General features: G+C 41.9%; 1 protein-coding gene across 2 annotated transcripts in view; it reads right to left on the bottom strand.

The window, feature by feature from the left end:
• Nucleotides 1-279: 279 nt before the first annotated feature.
• The window catches only part of LOC133621869 (mitoferrin-2-like), a 26,380-nt gene continuing 7,509 nt past the window's right edge, over nucleotides 280-19,150 (bottom strand). For both annotated transcript variants that reach the window (XM_061984284.1, XM_061984285.1), the window contains exons 4-6: nucleotides 10,670-10,898; nucleotides 10,540-10,596; nucleotides 280-4,367 (exon numbers count right to left, since the gene is read on the bottom strand). In XM_061984284.1, the coding sequence (XP_061840268.1) occupies nucleotides 3,826-4,367; nucleotides 10,540-10,596; nucleotides 10,670-10,898 (828 nt within the window). In that variant the 3' untranslated portion in view covers nucleotides 280-3,825. The remainder of the gene's footprint in view (nucleotides 4,368-10,539; nucleotides 10,597-10,669; nucleotides 10,899-19,150) is intronic.

Raw genomic sequence — 19,150 nt, 5'->3', positions numbered from 1 at the left:
CGCCACGGAGTACAAGTGAACACTTAGATAAGACAACAGCACCCTCTGCCGGCCACATGGGAATACTACACCACATCCACCATGACCACCATGACTTCCCTTCTGTAGGTGCTACTTCACCCTGAAATGAGGTCAAATTAGACATTTAGCGAACATGAGTGAAACAACAATGTTCACGTATATAATGAGTACTTTACGGTGATCATTTTGGAAGTCTAACAAACAATAACAGCTGTTATATTTGGTTAAAAAAAAAAGAAAACAAGATGAGGCCCAGAATTGTCTCTTCGAGCACCAAGAGAAGACCCTGCTTCTGCGAGATGCCCTGAGTTTATTTACAAGCAAACAAAGTGTTCAAGCATGTTTGTCCTGGCTTTGTCTTACATTGCAAACCTTAAAAACGTCTTTGAGCTCAGTGACGTTTCAACTTCCCGGAGCACAGCTCGAGAAACGACGGTGGCTCGCCAAAGCGCTCGAACCTTTTCATATTTTGTCACGTAACCACAAACAAATATATTTCATTGGAACTTTATGTGAAAGACATTAAGAGGTTTACGATCATACATGAAACATGTTTTGCATATTAAAAAAAAAGTGAATTCAGCCGCCCTGAGTCAATACTTTGTGAAAGAACCTTGCCTACAATTCCAGCTGCAAGTCCTTCAGGGTACGTCTCTACCAGCTTTGCCCATGACTGTAATGTTTGCCCAGGTTTTGTTGCCAAACAGCTCATGCTCAGTCAGATCAGATCAGATGGAGAGTGTTTGTGAACAGCAGTTTTCAAATCTTGTCACAGATTCTCCATTGGGTTTTGGTCTGGACTTTTCGCTTTTGTTTTAAACCATTCCATTGTAGCCCTGGCTTTATATGTAGGGTCGTCGTCCTGCCAGAAGGCGAACCTCCGCCCCAGTCTCAAGTCTTTGGCAGACTACTTTTTCAAATGTTCTTGTAATCAGACCATATTTTCGGTATGTTGGCTGGAATCTTTACCTGACATCAGGTGACCCTTCGGAAGAAGACTGCAGATGACAGTCGAAACATGTCAGGTAAAGATTCCATCTAACATACCGAAAATATGGTCTGAAAATTTGAAAAAGTATACGAATAAGAAGACAGAATGAACCTTTTTGAGCAATCTTTGGCAGACTCAAACCTGTTTTCTTCTGTATTTGGCTTCATCAATCATCCTATCAACTTTGACCATCTTCCCAGTCCCTGTTGAAGGGAAGCACCCCCAGGGCATGATGCTGCCACCACCATATTTGATAGTGGGGATGGGTTTGTTCAGAGTGATGTGCAGTATTAGTTCTCTGCCCCAAAGCGTTTTGGTCTCGTCTGACCAAGTCACCTGTGTCCCTCCCAACATTGCTTCTGGCAAACTTGTTTTCTTTGAACAATGGCTTTCCTCTTGCCACTCTTCCATAAAGACCACGACTAATAGTTGCCCCGTGGACAAATCCCTTGACCTGAGCTGTGGATCTCTGCAGTTGGGCCTCTTGGCTACAGCACTGATCAGTGCTCTCCTTGTAAGTTTGGATGGCCGACCTTGTCTTGGCAGGTTTACAGGCGTGCCGTACGGATGACGAATTGAACAGTGATGCGTGGGACGATCAATGTTGTCTTTTTACAGCCTAAACCTGCGTCCATCCCCTTGTTCCCATTCTTATAGTCTTTGGTATGACTCGGCCACTCGGTTTGAACTCACAACCTACCAATCACAGGGCGGACACTCTAACCACAAGGCCACTGAGCAGTCTCCGCAACTTTATCCCAGACTTGTGTGGTGTGTTCCTTGGACTTGATATTCTATGAACCAACCCCTGAGGCCGTGTCAGACCAGCTGTATTTGTACTGAGATGAGATTACAGTAATTAGTCATTATTCATTAGTAAAAATCACTGAATATATACCAATAATTATTCAAAACTCAACTCTTGTAACTATTTTTAATCTTTTTCAGACATGTTGAACTGTAACAGAATATGTACAGTATTTTGATGTGACTTTGTAAGCATTTTCGAAATAAACTACTACAGTTCTACCTCAATTTAAGAGTACCTTAACTTAGGTTTAACTTGAGCGACTAGGTCTCTCGGCTTTTTGGTATGCTTTAAATTGCAAGCATAGTTCAACCCTTTTAAGCCCTCACAACCTGATCAACGGTATAGCTCGGTTGGTAGAGTGGCCGTGCCAGTAATTTGAGGGTTCCAGGTTCGATCCCCGCTTCCGTCCATCCTAGTCAGTGCCTTGGTGGTGTCCTTGGGCAAGACATTTTACCCACCTGCTCCCAGTGCCACCCACACTGGTTTAAATGTGACTTAGATATTGGGTTTCACTATGTAAAGCGCTTTGAGTCACTAGAGAAAAAGCGCTATATAAGTATAATTCATCTGGCCAGGATCTTCAGCTCTCGCTGGATCGGTTCGCAGCCGAGTGTGAAGCGACTGGGATGAGAATCAGCACCTCCAAGTCCGAGTCCATGGTTCTCACCCGGAAAAGGGTGGAGTGCCATCTCCGGGTTGGGGAGGAGACCCTGCCCCAAGTGGAGGAGTTCAAGTACCTAGGAGTCTTGTTCACGAGTGGGGGAAGAGTGGATCGTGAGATCGACAGGCGGATCGGTGCGGCATCTTCAGTAATGCGGACGCTGTATCGATCCGTTGTGGTGAAGAAGGAGCTGAGCCGGAAGGCAAAGCTCTCAATTTACCGGTCGATCTACGTTCCCATCCTCACCTATGGTCATGAGCTTTGGGTTATGACCGAAAGGACAAGATCACGGATATAAGCGGCCGAAATGAGTTTCCTCCGCCGGGTGGCGGGGCTCTCCCTTAGAGATAGGGTGAGAAGCTCTGTCATCCGGGGGGAGCTCAAAGTAAAGCCGCTGCTCCTCCACATCGAGAGGAGCCAGATGAGGTGGTTCGGGCATCTGGTCAGGATGCCACCCGAACGCCTCCCTAGGGAGGTGTTTAGGGCACGTCCAACCGGTAGGAGGCCACGGGGAAGACCCAGGACACGTTGGGAAGACTATGTCTCCCGGCTGGCCTGGGAACGCCTCGGGATCCCCCGGGAAGAGCTGGACGAAGTGGCTGGGGAGAGGAAAGTCTGGGCTTCCCTGCTTAGGCTGCTGCCCCCGCGACCCGACCTCGGATAAGCGGAAGAAGATGGATGGACTTCACATTATCAACTTCTGTAGGCAAATGGTTACACTCAGAGAAAAGGGAGGCTGAATACTTTTGCACACCGCACTTACCAGTTTTTGTAAATAATGTTTGGAATCGCGCAGACATTTCTTTCAACGTCCCAATCGTTTACCACTTTTTGTTGGTCTTTCAGATCAAATGGCAATAAAAGATCTTTGTTTGTGGTTGTAATGTGACAAAAAATGGACAAAAATACTAGCTAGTTGGAGCCTTTTAGTTTCATTGAAATATATTATAATTATTATTATTATTATTAACACTGCTTTACTGTTTCCAAAAAAATAAAGAGATTGAACAAGAAGTGAGAGTTGTGCGTTGGTATGCGTGGCGGCTACCTGAAGGCAAGGCGTGACATCCCGCTCATCCAGAGGTCATTTCCTGTTAAGCGCTCGCTGCGAGCTTAAAGTCGAGACGGTTATAAAGATGGCAGCTAAATTCATGGGCATGTTTTCCTGCTGGACACATGACAGTTTCTATAGCGCTTATTATCCTCACTAGTGTAACCCGGAGCATGTCCCGACCGTACTAAAAAGGCGTGTTGGTCGCCACCTGCTGCGAGAGCGCTCCTACTTCTTCATTGGAGCTTGAGAACTTTGAAATGGAGAGAAGACGCTTCGAGCTTCCGGTTTCACTTGTCGGCGTCTGCGCGCAGTCGCCTCTCGTGCTGCCGCTTGGTGATGGCGTACTTGAAGAACTCGTAGACGGACCAGCTGATGGCCGTGGACGGCATCTGGTAGATAACGCGGGCCTGGACGCCCTTGAAGAAAGCCCCCACGCCGCCCGTCCTGTACACCGTCCGAAAGGCCTCGGCCAGGCCGGAGATGCTGCGGCCGGCGGCGGTGGCGCCACCCACCTGCACGGCGGCCACTTCCTGCGTGTTGAGCAGCGTCTTGCACACGTCGAGCGGCGTGGTGGCGGCGGCGGCCAGCGCGCCGGCCAGCGCCCCCGACACCACGTGGGAGGAGGGGTTGTAGTGTCTCTGCGGGTTGAGCGCCTCCTGCAGGTACTCGTAGGTCATGAAGTGGAGCGCCTGGAAGGGCACGTTCATGGTCAGCTGGGTGGTGTAGCTGCGGTAGAACGCCGCTGCCCCCTCCTGGCGCAGCGTGGCGCCCACGCAGTCCAGCACGCCGCGGTACGGAGAGTTGAACATCTGAATGCGCTGCTTGACCACTGGGGGGGGGGGGCAAAGGGACAAGCAAGGGGAGGGCAAGAGGACAAAACGGGGAGGTCATTCTGGGAGGTCTTCGGAGGAAGTGACTTGAAAGCTCATTTGAAGCCATTTTTATGTATATATATATCTATATATTCATGGATGACTTAACCCTTGTGTAATGTTCAGAAGGGTGTTCGATGTAAAATTGGTTAAAAAAGTAACCATGCTAATGTTAAAGGGGAACATTATCACAATTTCAGAATGGTTAAAACCATTAAAAATCAGTTCCCAGTGGCTTATTATATTTTTCGAAGTTTTTTTTTTAAATTTTACCCATCACGCAATATCCCTAAAAAAAGCTTCAAAGAGCCTGATTTTAACCATCGTTATAAACACCCGTCCATTTTCCTGTGACGTCACATCGTGAAGCCAACACAAACATACATGGCGGAAAGAACAGCCAGCTATAGCGACATTAGCTCGGATTCAGACTCGGATTTCAGCGGCTTGAGCGATTCAACAGACTACGAATGTATTGAAACGGATGGTTGTAGTGTGGAGGAAACTGAAGCTATTGAGCCATATCGGTTTGAACCGTATGCAAGCGAAACCGACGAAAACGACACGACAGCCAGCGACAGGGGAGAAAGTATACTTGCCAACCTTGAGACCTCCGATTTCGGGAGGTGGGGCGTGGTTAAGATATATATATATATATATATATATATACATATATATATATACTTGACTTTCAGTGAATTCTAGCTATATATATATATATATATATTATATATATATATATATATAAATAAAATAAATACTTGAATTTCAGTGTTCATTTACAAACGACAACTCACAAACACTTTAGAGTTAGGCTCCACCATCAGAATGTGTACTTAAACTTATAAAGACCACATGGATATTATTCAGTGAGTTAAACTAACCTGTTATACAGGAGGAAAAAGCACACAGGACGTTTCAATTGTTCACAGACTGGTCGCGCTCGTCAGAATGACAAGACACTTCCGGTCTGCAGGCGATAGCATTCAATTGGGAAGAAACGCCCTACTGCCCCCTACTGACCAATGTGAATACTGATAAATGTGTAATGACAGCTCCAAAAACGAATTCAAACCACAAAATAAAATAAATAAATCAACACAAAAATGTGACACATTATGGGTGGGTCACATATGCATGTACAGTAGATGGCAGTATTGTCCTGTTTAAAAGTGTCACAACATTGCTGTTTACGACAGACGAACTGCTTTACGGTAGACACTGTTGTTGTGTGTTGTCAACACGTCACTCAGGTCCGCCTGAATTTCGGGAGAAAATTTGTCCCTGGAGGTTTTCGGGAGAGGCGCTGAATTTCGGGAGTCTCCCGGAAAATCCGGGAGGGTTGGCAAGTATGGGAGAAAGCGAGGACGAATTCGGCGATCGCCTTCTAACCAACGATTGCTATGTGTTTGTTTGGCAGTAAAGGAAACTAACAACTATGAACTAGGTTTACAGCATATGAAATACATTTGGCAACAACATGCACTTTGAGAGTGCAGACAGCCCAATTTTCATCAATTAATATATTCTGTAGACATACCCTCATCCGCGCTCTTTTCCTGAAAGCTGATCTGTCCAGTTTTGGAGTTGATGTCAGCAGGCCAGGGAAGCTAGGGTCTATAGGGGGTTTAGCTCGCTCGTCTGCGGGAACAAACTGCCGCCATTGCTTGCCGTGCTACCGAGGTCCTTTGTCCCTGAATTGCTCACACACTCCGGCAGATTCAATGGGGGTCTGGCGGCAGATTTCTTTGACTTTATCGTTGGAAATGCATCTCTGTCGTAGCATAGCTTTCGTCGGTAAAGTGTGCGGAACAAACGTCCAATTTCTTGCCACTTTCGCATCTTTGGGCCACTGGTGCAACTTGAATCCGTCCCTGTTCGTGTTGTTACACCCTCCGACAACACACCGACGAGGCATGATGTCTCAAAGGTACGGAAAACAGTCGAAAAAACGGAAAATAACAGAGCTGATTTGACTCGGCGTTTGAGAAAATGGCGGATTGCTTCCCGATGTGACGCCACGTTGTGACGTCATCGCTCCGAGAGCGAATATTAGAAAGGCGTTTAATTCGACAAAATTCACCCATTTAGAGTTCGGAAATCGGTTAAAAAAATATATGGTCTTTTTTCTGCAACATCAAGGTATATATTGACGCTTACATAGGTCTGGTGATAATGTTCCCCTTTAATATCTTAGCATGCTAACAATTGAAATGCATCAAGTACCAAGTCATAATATGACTAAGGTGTTCTAGAGCTCGGCAGAGTAACCGTGTAATACTCTTCCATATCAGTAGGTGGCAGCCGGTAGCTAATTGCTTTGTAGATGTCGGAAACAGCGGGAGGCACAGTGAAGGTAAAATTGTGTCTAATGCTTAAACCAAAAATAAACAAAAGGTGAGTGCCCCTAAGAAAAGGCATTGGAGCTTAGGGAAGGCTATGCAGAACAAAACTAAAACTGAACTGGCTACAAAGTAAACAAAAACAGAATGCTGGACGACAGCAAAGACTTACAGTGGAGCAAAGACGGCGTCTACAATGGACAACCGAACATGACGTTTAGTTTAGTTTATTTTTCTTCGGTCAATGGTCAACAAAATAGTTTTACATAAACAAACAGATGTACATTTATAAACAAACAGTTGTACATTCATAAATTAAAAAAAAAAAATGTTGCAGACCGAAAGGGTTTAGGCTGAAGTTGAACACTTATTGCGCCTAACCCTACATGACAATCAACAATGTCCCCACAAAGAAGGATAAAAACAACTGAAATATTCTTGATTGCTAAAACAAAGTAGATGCGGGAAATATCGCTCATGAAACTGCTACAGGAAAATACCAAAAAAAGCCACCAAAATAGGAGCGCAAGACAAGAACTAAAACACTACACACAGGAAAACAGCAAAAAACTCAAAATAAGTCACGGCGTGATGTGACAGGTGGTGACAGTACACCTACTTTGAGCCAAGAGCTATAGTGATGCATGCTTGGTTATGCTTTAAAGCAGGCCTGGGCAATTATTTTGACTCGGGGGGGAAGAAAAATATGTGTCTGGGGGCTGGTATATATGATTTTTAGGAACACTAATACAAAACCTCGCAATGTCTGATTGAATGCTAAAAACATTTTGACAAACCGCCTTTAAAAACGGAATGGAATTTAAAATTATTTTACCAAATGAGACACCCAGAATGTATATTGCAAATAAAGAATGTGGGATTTACAATATTAACTATGAACGATAAAACACTAAATATTGACAACATATGAACGCAACAAAAATAGCGAAATATGAACGCAAGGGTAAAAAAAAAACCCACCTACAATCTGATACATCACCTAGCTTTAGAACGTTCTAATAAAAATCGTAAATAAAAATCTCCTTTCACGTCTGTCCCTGACACCCGCATTTCAGGCTGGCCGCTCTGGAAACACTGTGTGGAAACACACCCCACCCACACTGCTTGGTGCCTCGTCTGAGCTGCTGTGACTTAGACTGCTATAGTAACTAATTAGATTACTATAGTAACTAATTAGATTACTATAGTAACTAGTGCATACCTGCCAACTTTTGAAATCAGAAAAACCTAGTAGCCAGGGGCCGCAGGCCCCGGTAGGTCCAGGACAAAGTCCTGGTGGGGGGTTCAAAATGATTATTAGCATTCAGACAGGTTAAAATGTTGCTAAAACCATCACTGTTTGGGCGACGAAAAACGTTGAAAGTTTTCCACTTGTATCGCTAGCAACGGCATTAGACTTGTGTTTTTTTGTCCCAACGTGGTCTTTTACATCGCTAATTCCTCCGTGTCCGATCGAAAAATCTTGTCTGCACAAGGTGCAATTCGCGTAGTTTTCACCCTTTTTGGAACGGATAATTATTCCCGGATAGGCTTTTGAATATTCTTCACGGAATGACTGCAGTTTTCTTTTCCGTTTAAGACTCGTTTGCGATTTTTCTCCGGCTGATTCCATGATCGTTCGCTCGTTTGGAAACAATGGCAACTGTATGGCGTCACATTAGTGCCAAAAATCCGAGCGCATTCCATGATCGTTCGCTCGTTTGGAAACAATGGCAACTGTATGGCGTCACATTAGTGCCAAAAATCCGAGCGCATAAAAACTGTTATCGCGTGCTGATTCTCCACTTCGTGCGTGCGCGACACCATTTTGCGCGCTCTCTGTGTACTCCTGGCATCTCTCCTCGCGCTGTCATGTTTCTTTTTGGCACTTTGGGGGCGGGTATGCTTAGACGGCCCCTTCTTTCTGATTGGCTGTGAGCATTTTTCATATGACCAATCATTCTCCAGCATAGCAACGTTGTAGCCATCTTACTTCGGACATCTAGCCTCAATCATTACATTGATGTCAATGGTACATGTACTACTTAAATTACCATAACTTGCTCGATTTTCGACCAATTTACAAACGGTTTGCCTTGTTACAAATCTTATTACATGTAGATTAGACATAGGATGCTGTACCTGTTGAAATTACCTCTTTTGCTTTAAAAAAAAAATGACTTAATTGTGCAACATAGTTGTGTAGGGTCAGTGTTAGTCAGTTCTCTGATTATTTTAAACTGTTTCAGAATACATTATTAAAAGCTATTTTTAACATTTTAAAAACAAAATTCAAAGATTATTTCATTAATTTTATGGCTGAATCAAAAGAAATTCCATAAATTAGAAAACAAATGTTCAAGAAGTGAAAATATAAAATAATGTTATTGCTGGTGGACCAGTTCTGGCTGAAAGATGTGATTATGGTGTTTGTTGTCTTATTATTTATTTGGGTCGCATTTTGTATTACCCTGTATTGTGTTTATGTGGTATGAAATAACCTTCATCAGCGCGCGACATTTTTTTTATCCACTTCTTCCTCCGTAAATCTTGATACATATTGACGATGACCCGCCCTGTTATACTTCTGATTGGCTCTGAGCATTTTTCAGCGTTTTTCGCCTGACCAATCAGAAAGGAGGGGCCGTCCAAGCATACCCGCCCCCAAAGTGCCAAAAAGAAACATGACAGCGCGAGGAGAGATGCCAGGAGTACACAGAGAGCGCGCAGAAAGGCACCGCACGCGCGCTAAAAGGCACCACACGCGCGCAAAATGGTGTCGCGCGCGCGCACGAAGTGGAGAATCAGCGCGCGATAACAGTTTTTATGCGCTCGGATTTTTGGCACTAATGTGACGCCATACAACTGGTGCCTCGTGCTTGGCAGCGGTGCTATAAATAGCCTCGCGCATGGCATTCGGAATGGCTCGATAGGAAGTTACGGGTAGCAGTGTCGATTGTCATTGTTGTTACGCGATTTCGTGAATAAAACTTAAAAAAAATATGTTTTTTTAATTAATGAAAAACCGTATTTTTTATCACTGCAACCGTAACCCGGAATAAGTTGATGAAAACCGTACTAATTACGGGAAAACCGGAGTAGTTGGCAGGTATGCTAGTGTATCATGCAAAAGCGCAGATTCCAACCATTGAAATACTTTATATAGTTCAAGATCATTAGAAAACATCACTGCACATCATAATGGCAGCTACACTTTCCATCTTAAAGATCTAAAAAAAAATTGGGGGAATGTCCGGCGGGCCACATTGAAAAGCATTACGGGCCGCATGTGGCCCCCGGGCCTGGTTTAAAGTCATATCCACCAATTGCGACGACGACTTTTTACTGTCAACTGAGTTTCGTTTTTTAATGGTTTCTGCTGGTGGTGTGCCTCCGGATTTTTTCCACGTAAAAAATGTGCCTTGGCTCAAAAAAGGTTGAAAAACACTGCTTTAATGTACCAAAGTGGGAGCTGGATTTTTTACGTGGCCCTCGCTGGCAAAAGTTTGGACACCACTGATTTAGACCAACTGTTTACTTTCTTTTCACACCATTGTCATATTTTTTTGTTGTCATGTTTGTAGGTACAATCAAATATATTTTTCTACAATCAGACTAGTGACAAAACAACAGTTTTTATCTTTATCAGGAACATGCTGCATTTATAGTTTATTTATCATCTATTCCATATTTGCATACTAAAATATGTGGCTCACAGAGCTCTACTTTGTCTCCCCCAAGTGGTTCATTGAGAAACTACATGTAGCGTGAGGAATGGTTTGTTTACCTTCAGCTGGGTTCATGACGGCGTCATGGAGCACGGTGGCCATGCAGCCCGCCACTCCTGCACAGGGAACACAGCAGACACGTTAAAGCACATTGCCGCCACAGCGGGTCACGTTGACGCCAACACCGACCGTTGGCAAAGTGGCTGTTGGCGCCCGGGTGGACGGCGTCGCTGAGCGCGACCTTGATTTTCTCGTAGCAGGCGAAGTAGAGCGCGTGGGCGGGCCCCGCCCCCACCGCCAGCACGTTGACGCCTCGGATGGGCCGCCACACGCCCTCGGTGCGCACGATCTGCCGCAGGGCGTCCATCACGTTGCGATAGCGCGCGCCCGGCTCAGGGTGGAGGCTCTGCATGCGCGTCTGGCAAAAGATAAACATGATTGTTATTGTGTGAATACCCAAACATTCACATATGTTATTCTCCACCACAGGTGTCAAACTCAAGGCCCGGGGTCCAGATCTGGCCCGCCACATCATTGTATGAGGCCCGCGAAAGGTACTTGGAGGTTGAAGTGAAATGGTTTTCACTTCACAGGTGTGCTTGAAGCTCATGGAGAGAATACCAAGAGTGTGCAAAGCAGTAATCAGAGCAAAGGGTGGCTATTTTGAAGAAACTAGAATATAAAACATGTTTTCAGTTATTTCACCTTTTTTGTTAAGTACATAACTCCATATTCATAGTTTTAAAGTCTTCAGTGACAAACTACAATGTAAATAGTCATGAAAATAAAGAAAACACATTGAATGAGGTGTCCAAACCTTTTGGCCTGTACTGTACATCCAGCGAAAGTGTAAAGAAATCAGGGTTTTCCCTATATCCTCTTAAAGGGGAACATTATCACCAGACCTATGTAAGCGTCAATATATACCTTGATGTTGCAGAAAAAAGACCATATATTTTTTTTTACCAATTTCCGAACTCTAAATGGGTGAATTTTGGAGAATTAAACGCCTTTCTAATATTCGCTCTCGGAGCGATGACGTCACAACGTGGCGTCACATCGGGAAGCAGTCCGCCATTTTCTCGAACACCGAGTCAAATCAGCTCTGTTATTTTCCGTTTTTTCGACTGTTTTCCGTACCTTGGAGACATCATGCCTCGTCGGTGTGTTGTCGGAGGGTGTAACAACACGAACAGGGACGGATTCAAGTTGCACCAGTGGCCCAAAGATGCGAAAGTGGCAAGAAATTGGACGTTTTTGTTCCGCACACTTTACCGACGAAAGCTATGCTACGACAGAGATGGCAAGAATGTGTGGATATCCTGCGACACTCAAAGCAGATGCATTTCCAACGATAAAGTCAAAGAAATCTGCCGCCAGACCCCCATTGAATCTGCCGGAGTGTGTGAGCAATTCAGGGACAAAGGACCTCGGTAGCACGGCAAGCGATGGCGGCAGTTTGTTCCCGCAGACGAGCGAGCTAAACCCCCTATCGACCCTAGCTTCCCTGGCCTGCTGACATCAACTCCAAAACTGGACAGATCAGCTTTCAGGAAAAGAGCGCGGATGAGGGTATGTCTACAGAATATATTAATTGATGAAAATTGGGCTGTCTGCACTCTCAAAGTGCATGTTTTTGCCAAATGTATTTCATATGCTGTAAACCTAGTTCATAGTTGTTAGTTTCCTTTAATGCCAAACAAACACATACCAATCGTTGGTTAGAAGGCGATCGCCGAATTCGTCCTCGCTTTCTCCCGTGTCGCTGGCTGTCGTGTCGTTTGTCGGTTTCGCTTGCATACGGTTCAAACCGATATGGCTCAATAGCTTCAGTTTCTTCTTCAATTTCGTTTTCGCTACCTGCCTCCACACTACAACCATCCGTTTCAATACATCCGTGATCTGTTGAATCGCTTAAGCCGCTGAAATCCGAGTCTGAATCCGAGCTAATGTCGCTATAGCTTGCTGTTCTATCCGCCATGTTTGTTTGTGTTGGCTTCACTATGTGACGTCACAGGAAAATGGACGGGTGTTTAGAACGATGGTTAAAATCAGGCACTTTGAAGCTTTTTTTTAGGGATATTGCGTGATGGGTAAAATTTTAAATAAATCTTCGAAAAATATAATAAGCCACTGGGAACTGATTTTTAATGGTTTTAACCATTCTGAAATTGTGATAATGTTCCCCTTTAAAGCCCAAGCTGGTTTTTTTTTACATGCTTTTTTTTATTTCTATTTGCTATTTGGGCTTATTGGACCCTAATTAGAATAGAAACTAAGAATCATCTTTTGATATGATGTACTTAGTCCATAAGTACACAAACGTGTACTTCATGTTTAATGACATGCTAATTCTTATTTTTACACTATTTTTTCTTCCAAATTCTATTGTATGTTTACTCTTTTGACACCACCAGATGGCAGTAAAAGTGGCCATAAGACTAGGGCTGCAACTAACAACTAATTTGATAATCGATTAATATGTCGATTATTACTTCGATTAATAATCAGATAAAAGAGACAAACTACATTTCAATCCTTTACAGTATTTTATTGGGGGGGAAAACAGCAAACTGGCACCATACCTATTTTGATTATTGTTTCTCAGCTGTTTGTAAATGTTGCAATTTATAAATAAAGGTTTATAAGAAAATAAAAATAAAAAATAGGAAAAAAAGTAGCCTCTGCGCATGCGCATAGCATAGATCCAACGAATCGATGACTAAATTAATCGCCAACTATTTTTATAATCGATTAGTTGTTGCAGCCCTACATAAGAGCCCAATTCAGTAGTGTACACAATTTTGGAAATAAGACCTAAAAGGTGCTGTCCACGCATGTGGCCAACTTTTTAATGCCATTAAATATGTGGTCAATATGACATCATATGTATGACGTCATGATAATTTTGATTTGCAATGAATGAATGAAATAAGTTTATTTCGGTCATATAATCCAGTGTTTTTCAACCACTGTGCCGTGAGATACCGCCTGGTGTGCCGTGGGAGATGATCTAATTTCACCTATTTGGGTTAAAAATATTTTTGCAAAACAGTAATTATAGTCTGCAAATGATGTGTTGTCGTTGAGTGTCTGTACTGTCTAGAGCTCGGCATATCAGTAGGTGGCAGCCGGTAGCTAATTGCTTTGTAGATGTCGGAAACAGCTGGAGGCAGCGTGAAGGTAAAAAGGTATCTAATGCTTACACCAAAAATAAACAAAAGGTGAGTGCCCCTAAGAAAATGCATTGAAGCTTAGGGAAGGCTATGCAGAACAAAACTAAAACTGCAAAGTATACAAAAACAGAATGCTGGACGACAGCAAAGACTTACTGTGGAGCAAAGATAGCATCCGAACATGACATGACAATCAACAATGTCCCCACAAAGAAGGATAGCAACAACTTGAATATTATTGATTGCTAAAACAAAGCAGATGCGGGGAATAGCGTTTAAGGAAGACATGAAACTGCTACAGGGAAACACCAACAAAACAGCAAAAGCCACCAAAATAGGAGTGCAAGACAAGAACTAAAACACTACACACAGGAAAATAGAAAAAATAGAAAAAATAAGTCACAGCGTGATGTGACAGGTCGTGAAAGTACACCTACTTTGAGAGAAGAGCTATAGTGATGCATGCTCGGTTATGGTTTAAAGTCATATCCAACAATTGCGACAACGACTTTTTACTGTCAACTGAGTTTCGTTTTTTAATGATTTCTGCTGGTGGTGGGCCGCCCGGTTTTTTTCAACGCAAAAAAATGTGCCTTGGCTCAAAAAAGGTTGAAAAACACTGATATAATCAACCATCAACCATTTTGTGTGATCAGTTTAACAGTACAGATTAGACATATTTAACAATCATACACATTTACACACAAAAATTAAATAAAAAGAATGACCGAAAAAGGAATAGGCTGAAGCCAAGGCTTATATTTGCCATACAACATATTACTTAAATTTGTTTTCATGTAAAAAAAAAAAAAAAAAATTCTAAATTTTGAAAGTGTGGAGGCATTTATCTTGCCGTGGCGGTGCACCACAACCAGTTACACGTAGGAGAAACCCTGCAAATGTATCCTTACATCTTACAAAGGTTACATACTGTATGTGAAGTTGACAGGTCGTGGAACGGTGGACTTCAGCTCCAGAAGAAGTCAGAGTGCAGACAAAGATTGCACAATGCGCAAACGTTCTAATCGGGAAGTATGAGGCTGGAAATTCCCGCTGCGAGCTTCTGGGAAGCCAAAACTCAGGTGGAATGTGTGCAGTCATCCTGAGTGTGCAGAGCGCTGACGTGGTGACAGGACAAGCGCACACACACATCAACTTGTTGAAGTTAGCCATGATGAACGGCCAACTACAGGCAGCCAAGACTTCTCCCATTGGGGACACAAGATCAACATGTTGTCCTACTGCAGAAGCAATAGCAAGACTTCAATGACGTGCTTCTTTAGACGCTAGTAGTAGTACTGCGGGAAAATGTCAATTGTATCATCAACTTTGTTAGCTTACACCAGGGCTGGGAAAATATTTTGACTCGGGAAGGGCCACATTGACAGAAACAATGTGTCTGGGGGGCCAATGTGTATGTGTGTGTAAATTAAATATACACATTTATCTGTAAAAATATGCTGTGCAACTATGTGTGTTTGGTAGGGGTGTAACGGTACGTGTATTTGTATTGAACCGTTTCGGTACGGGGATTCCTGTTCGGAGGAGTAACGAACGAGTTTCCACATGGACATATTAAGTAGCGTAATGCACGTTGTGTAAACAATGCACAACACACGGCATGCTAGCAGCTAACGGGCTAGGATAGACTGACCATACGTCCTCTTTTCACCGGACTTGTCCTCTTTTGCGGAGCTGTCAGGGCGGAGTTTCTTAAATGCCTCAAATGTCCGGCATTTTGAGTTAGGGTTGCGTGTATTTTCAATGTACGTTCAGGGTTAAGAAGGGGTTAAAAACAAAACAAATTGTGTGCAGCAGCATTGGTGAGGGAGGGGCAGAGACAGAGCGAGAGAGAGAGTTATGATAAACGCGCATGCGTTGCCGGGTTCTACTTTTTATCCATAGATTTATCACATTTAATTTTTTATTATCTATAGCAGGGGTATCAAAAGTGTGCCCCGGAGGCCATTTGCGGCCCACAGCTAATGTTTTAAAGGCCCACGGCACATTCTAAAAATACTATTAAAATAAACAAAAACATAACAAAAGTGAAATAAAAAAAAGCTTAAAGGTTAAATGGAATTTAGAAAAAGTTGCAATGTTGACTAATAAAACAAAGCTGCTTTTTCTTTCAAACTGTCATTGCTCAAAACATAATATTGAATCAAAATCAATGTTATTATGAATTATTGACCTATCCAAGGTTCCCATTACTTCACATCAAATATTCTACTAAGGAAAATATTTTTGGTGGAAGATTTTGCAAATTTGCTAAATAAATAACCCAAAAATTTACATTTTGTTGTTTTCTTACTGTACCGAAAATGAACCGAACCGTGACCTCTAAACCGAGGTACGTACCGAACCGAAATTTTTGTGTACATCCCTCGTGTTTGGGTCACTTTTTTTCCAGGAACACTAATACCAGAAGTCACAACATTCGATAGAGTTCTAAAAACGTTATGACAGACCACCTCAAAAAAAACCGGAATGGAATTTTACAGTTTTTTTTACTGAATGGGACACCCAAAATGAAAATAAAGAAAGTGGGATTTACTAAATTAACTATGAACTAGTGGTGTCCCGATACCGATATTTTGGTACCGGTACCAACATTTTTTCCGATACTTTTCTAAATAAAGGGGACCACAAAAAGTTGCATTATTGGCTTTATTTTTAACAAAAAATCTTAGGGTACATTAAACATATGTTTATTATTGCAAGTTTGTCCTTAAATGAAATAGTGAACATACAAGACAACTTGTCTTTTAGTTGTAAGTAAACAAACAAAGGCTCCTAATTAGTCTGCTGGCGTATGCAGTAACATATTGTCTAATTTTCCATCTATTAATTTGTCAACATTATTAAGGACAAGTGGTAGAAAATGAATTATTAATCTACTTGTTCATTTAGTTAATATCTGTTTATTTTCTCTTTCAACATGTTCTATCTACACTTCTGTTAAAATGTAATAATCACTTATTCTTCTGTTGTTTGGATACTTTACATTAGTTTTGGATGATACCACAAATTTAGGTATCAATCCGTTACAGGATCATACATTGGTCATATTCAAAGTCCTCATGTGTTTAGGGACATAGTTCCTGAGATTATAAACATAGTAAACATGTTTTTAAAACTTTGTGATACTAAAAAATATCAATGTAATCATAGTATCGACTAGATACGCGCCTGTACTTGGTATCATCACAGTGGATTTTAGGTGTCAATCCACCCACGGTGTTTGTTTACATTTTGATGCCGGTTCTTTTTAGAGGCCGTATAATATGATTCATTAGTACCATGGTACTATACCGCACAACCCTACTACAAACAATAAAACACTGAATATTAACAACATATGAACGTCGCTCCTCGATAGTTGTGTATCCTTTACAATCAAGCAAGACACAACGAAAATGTAACAAACAGCAAAATATGAATGCAAAGTGTAATAAACACCTACAATATGATATATTATCAAGTAAAAAAATGTGCTTTTGCATCGGTTTCTGACACAAGCGTTTCGGGCTTTTCGCAGATTTCGACCATTGAAATACTTTCTATAATTCAAGACTTATGGTCATTTAAAAACAGCACTGCACATCATAATGGCGGCGACAGTTTTGATGCTAAAAGTCTAAAAAAAAAAAAAAAAAGGAACAACGTCCGGCGGGTTGGAATGAAAATCTTAATGGGCCTCGGGACGTATTTTGCCCAGGTCTGAATTACACCATTGTCCTACTTGTGTCCAAACTTACTACTATAAAGAACACCATTTTTAAACGAGTCGTCCACAAAAACATCAGTCAATTATTGACCGACAAATGAACTTTAGCATGTCCGCTGCGAGGAAAGAATGGAGAGAATTCTCTCAAACATTGTTCGGCTCGGAAACTTCAGTGACTCAACTCTTTCCATCCTCAAGCTAAAAATATCTTACTTGACTTCCGTGTACGTAACCGGAACAACGCCTTCCTCTTTTGACACATCTCCTCTTTTTGCAAAGGGATTAAGAATAAATGCATCAGTTGAGTGTTAGAAGCAAGCCATGATTGTTTACAATCACGCCTACCATATGGTTAAGAGTCACAAACTGTTAGCAAACTTAAAAACTATAATAAACAAAGTTTGATGTGGCTAACATCTCGAGTCAGGAGTTGTATTTTAGCATAACTTAAAACCCAGAACGTCAGAGAGTAAAATACTGACAGCGTTATCTAATATTTGCTATGAAAAGGGGTCCAACTTCACACAAGTTTGTAGTTACTAAACGGAACTTCATACGACTATTCAAAACTGCATTCAAAAGTCAGCTGTGGCGTAACACAGCTAAACTCGGTCATAAAAAGATCAAAAGAGTGACAATAAAACAATAAAAGTTTACAAAGGATGTGTCCGACAATGGATGCATGCCAACCTACTTCAGCTAGCGAGCAAACGTGGGGTAACTTAGCTAACAGCTGTCAAACCCATAGACATCTTCTAAGTAGACGCAGCAGTGGCTGCTGTGACGCGAGAAATTGGGCCGCCATCTTGAAGTGGTGATGAGGAGCCGGCGAGCGGCCTAAACTGACAGTTGACAGGTAGAAAACAAAGATGGTGTTCAGCGTTTTCCTGCTCAAATGAGCGGACTGTTGAAAATAGCAATCGGGGGATTACTTTTCACAAGTAAGATTTAACATTAACGTACCATTGGTTGTATTTTGTGAAAAGAATATTACCAAACGAGTTGAGAAGGAGCAAAGATCTGAAATCTTAGCCGTGAGCAAACATGAGTATGACCATAATAGAATTGCTTGTCAATGAAATTAATTACATTTAAAAATGTCATAATTGAATAACATAAAGTTGAAATAAATGATTGTGACACCTAAAACAAAATTCACCAGCCGCCACTGATTATGATGCATTCTCATTTTAGGCAAAGTTTAAGACAATACTTTCTTAACAGTATAATTGTAACCAGGAATAAGTCTTCAAGTAACAATATTCAAATACTGACATTGTTGGGTAAGACAGAATTTGGTTTTATTCTGAATCCAGTGAAACAGATTGGTGGTTTTAGCTGATATAAAGACTTCCAGGTGTTTATATATAATTATGTTTAAGTATTTGGCAGACGCTTTTATCCAAAGCGACATACATAAAAAATACATACAAAACAATCACTGTAAACATGATCATTTAAGGGAAGAATGTAATACAAAATATCAATACAAAGTGTCAAGACAGAATAAACTCTCTGCTGCTGCAGCAACAAAGATACAGTCTATGGGTCCCTAAGATATATAGATATCGAATGTATTCATACATTGTTTATGTAGGATGTATATATAACCTAATCATATTGTTTCTTCAATTTAAAAATAGCTGACCGTTTTTCCCCCTTCTCTGGGATTATATTCCCAGTTTTGATCTCGGACGTCTGGTCACTTATAGCATATAAGAATATTCTATTACCGTATTTTCCGCACTATAAGGCGCACCTAAA

This window comes from Nerophis lumbriciformis, linkage group LG25 (genome assembly GCF_033978685.3).
Source record: "Nerophis lumbriciformis linkage group LG25, RoL_Nlum_v2.1, whole genome shotgun sequence".
Taxonomy (NCBI): Eukaryota; Metazoa; Chordata; class Actinopteri; order Syngnathiformes; family Syngnathidae; genus Nerophis; species Nerophis lumbriciformis.
This window is presented reverse-complemented; position numbering and strand designations above follow the sequence as displayed.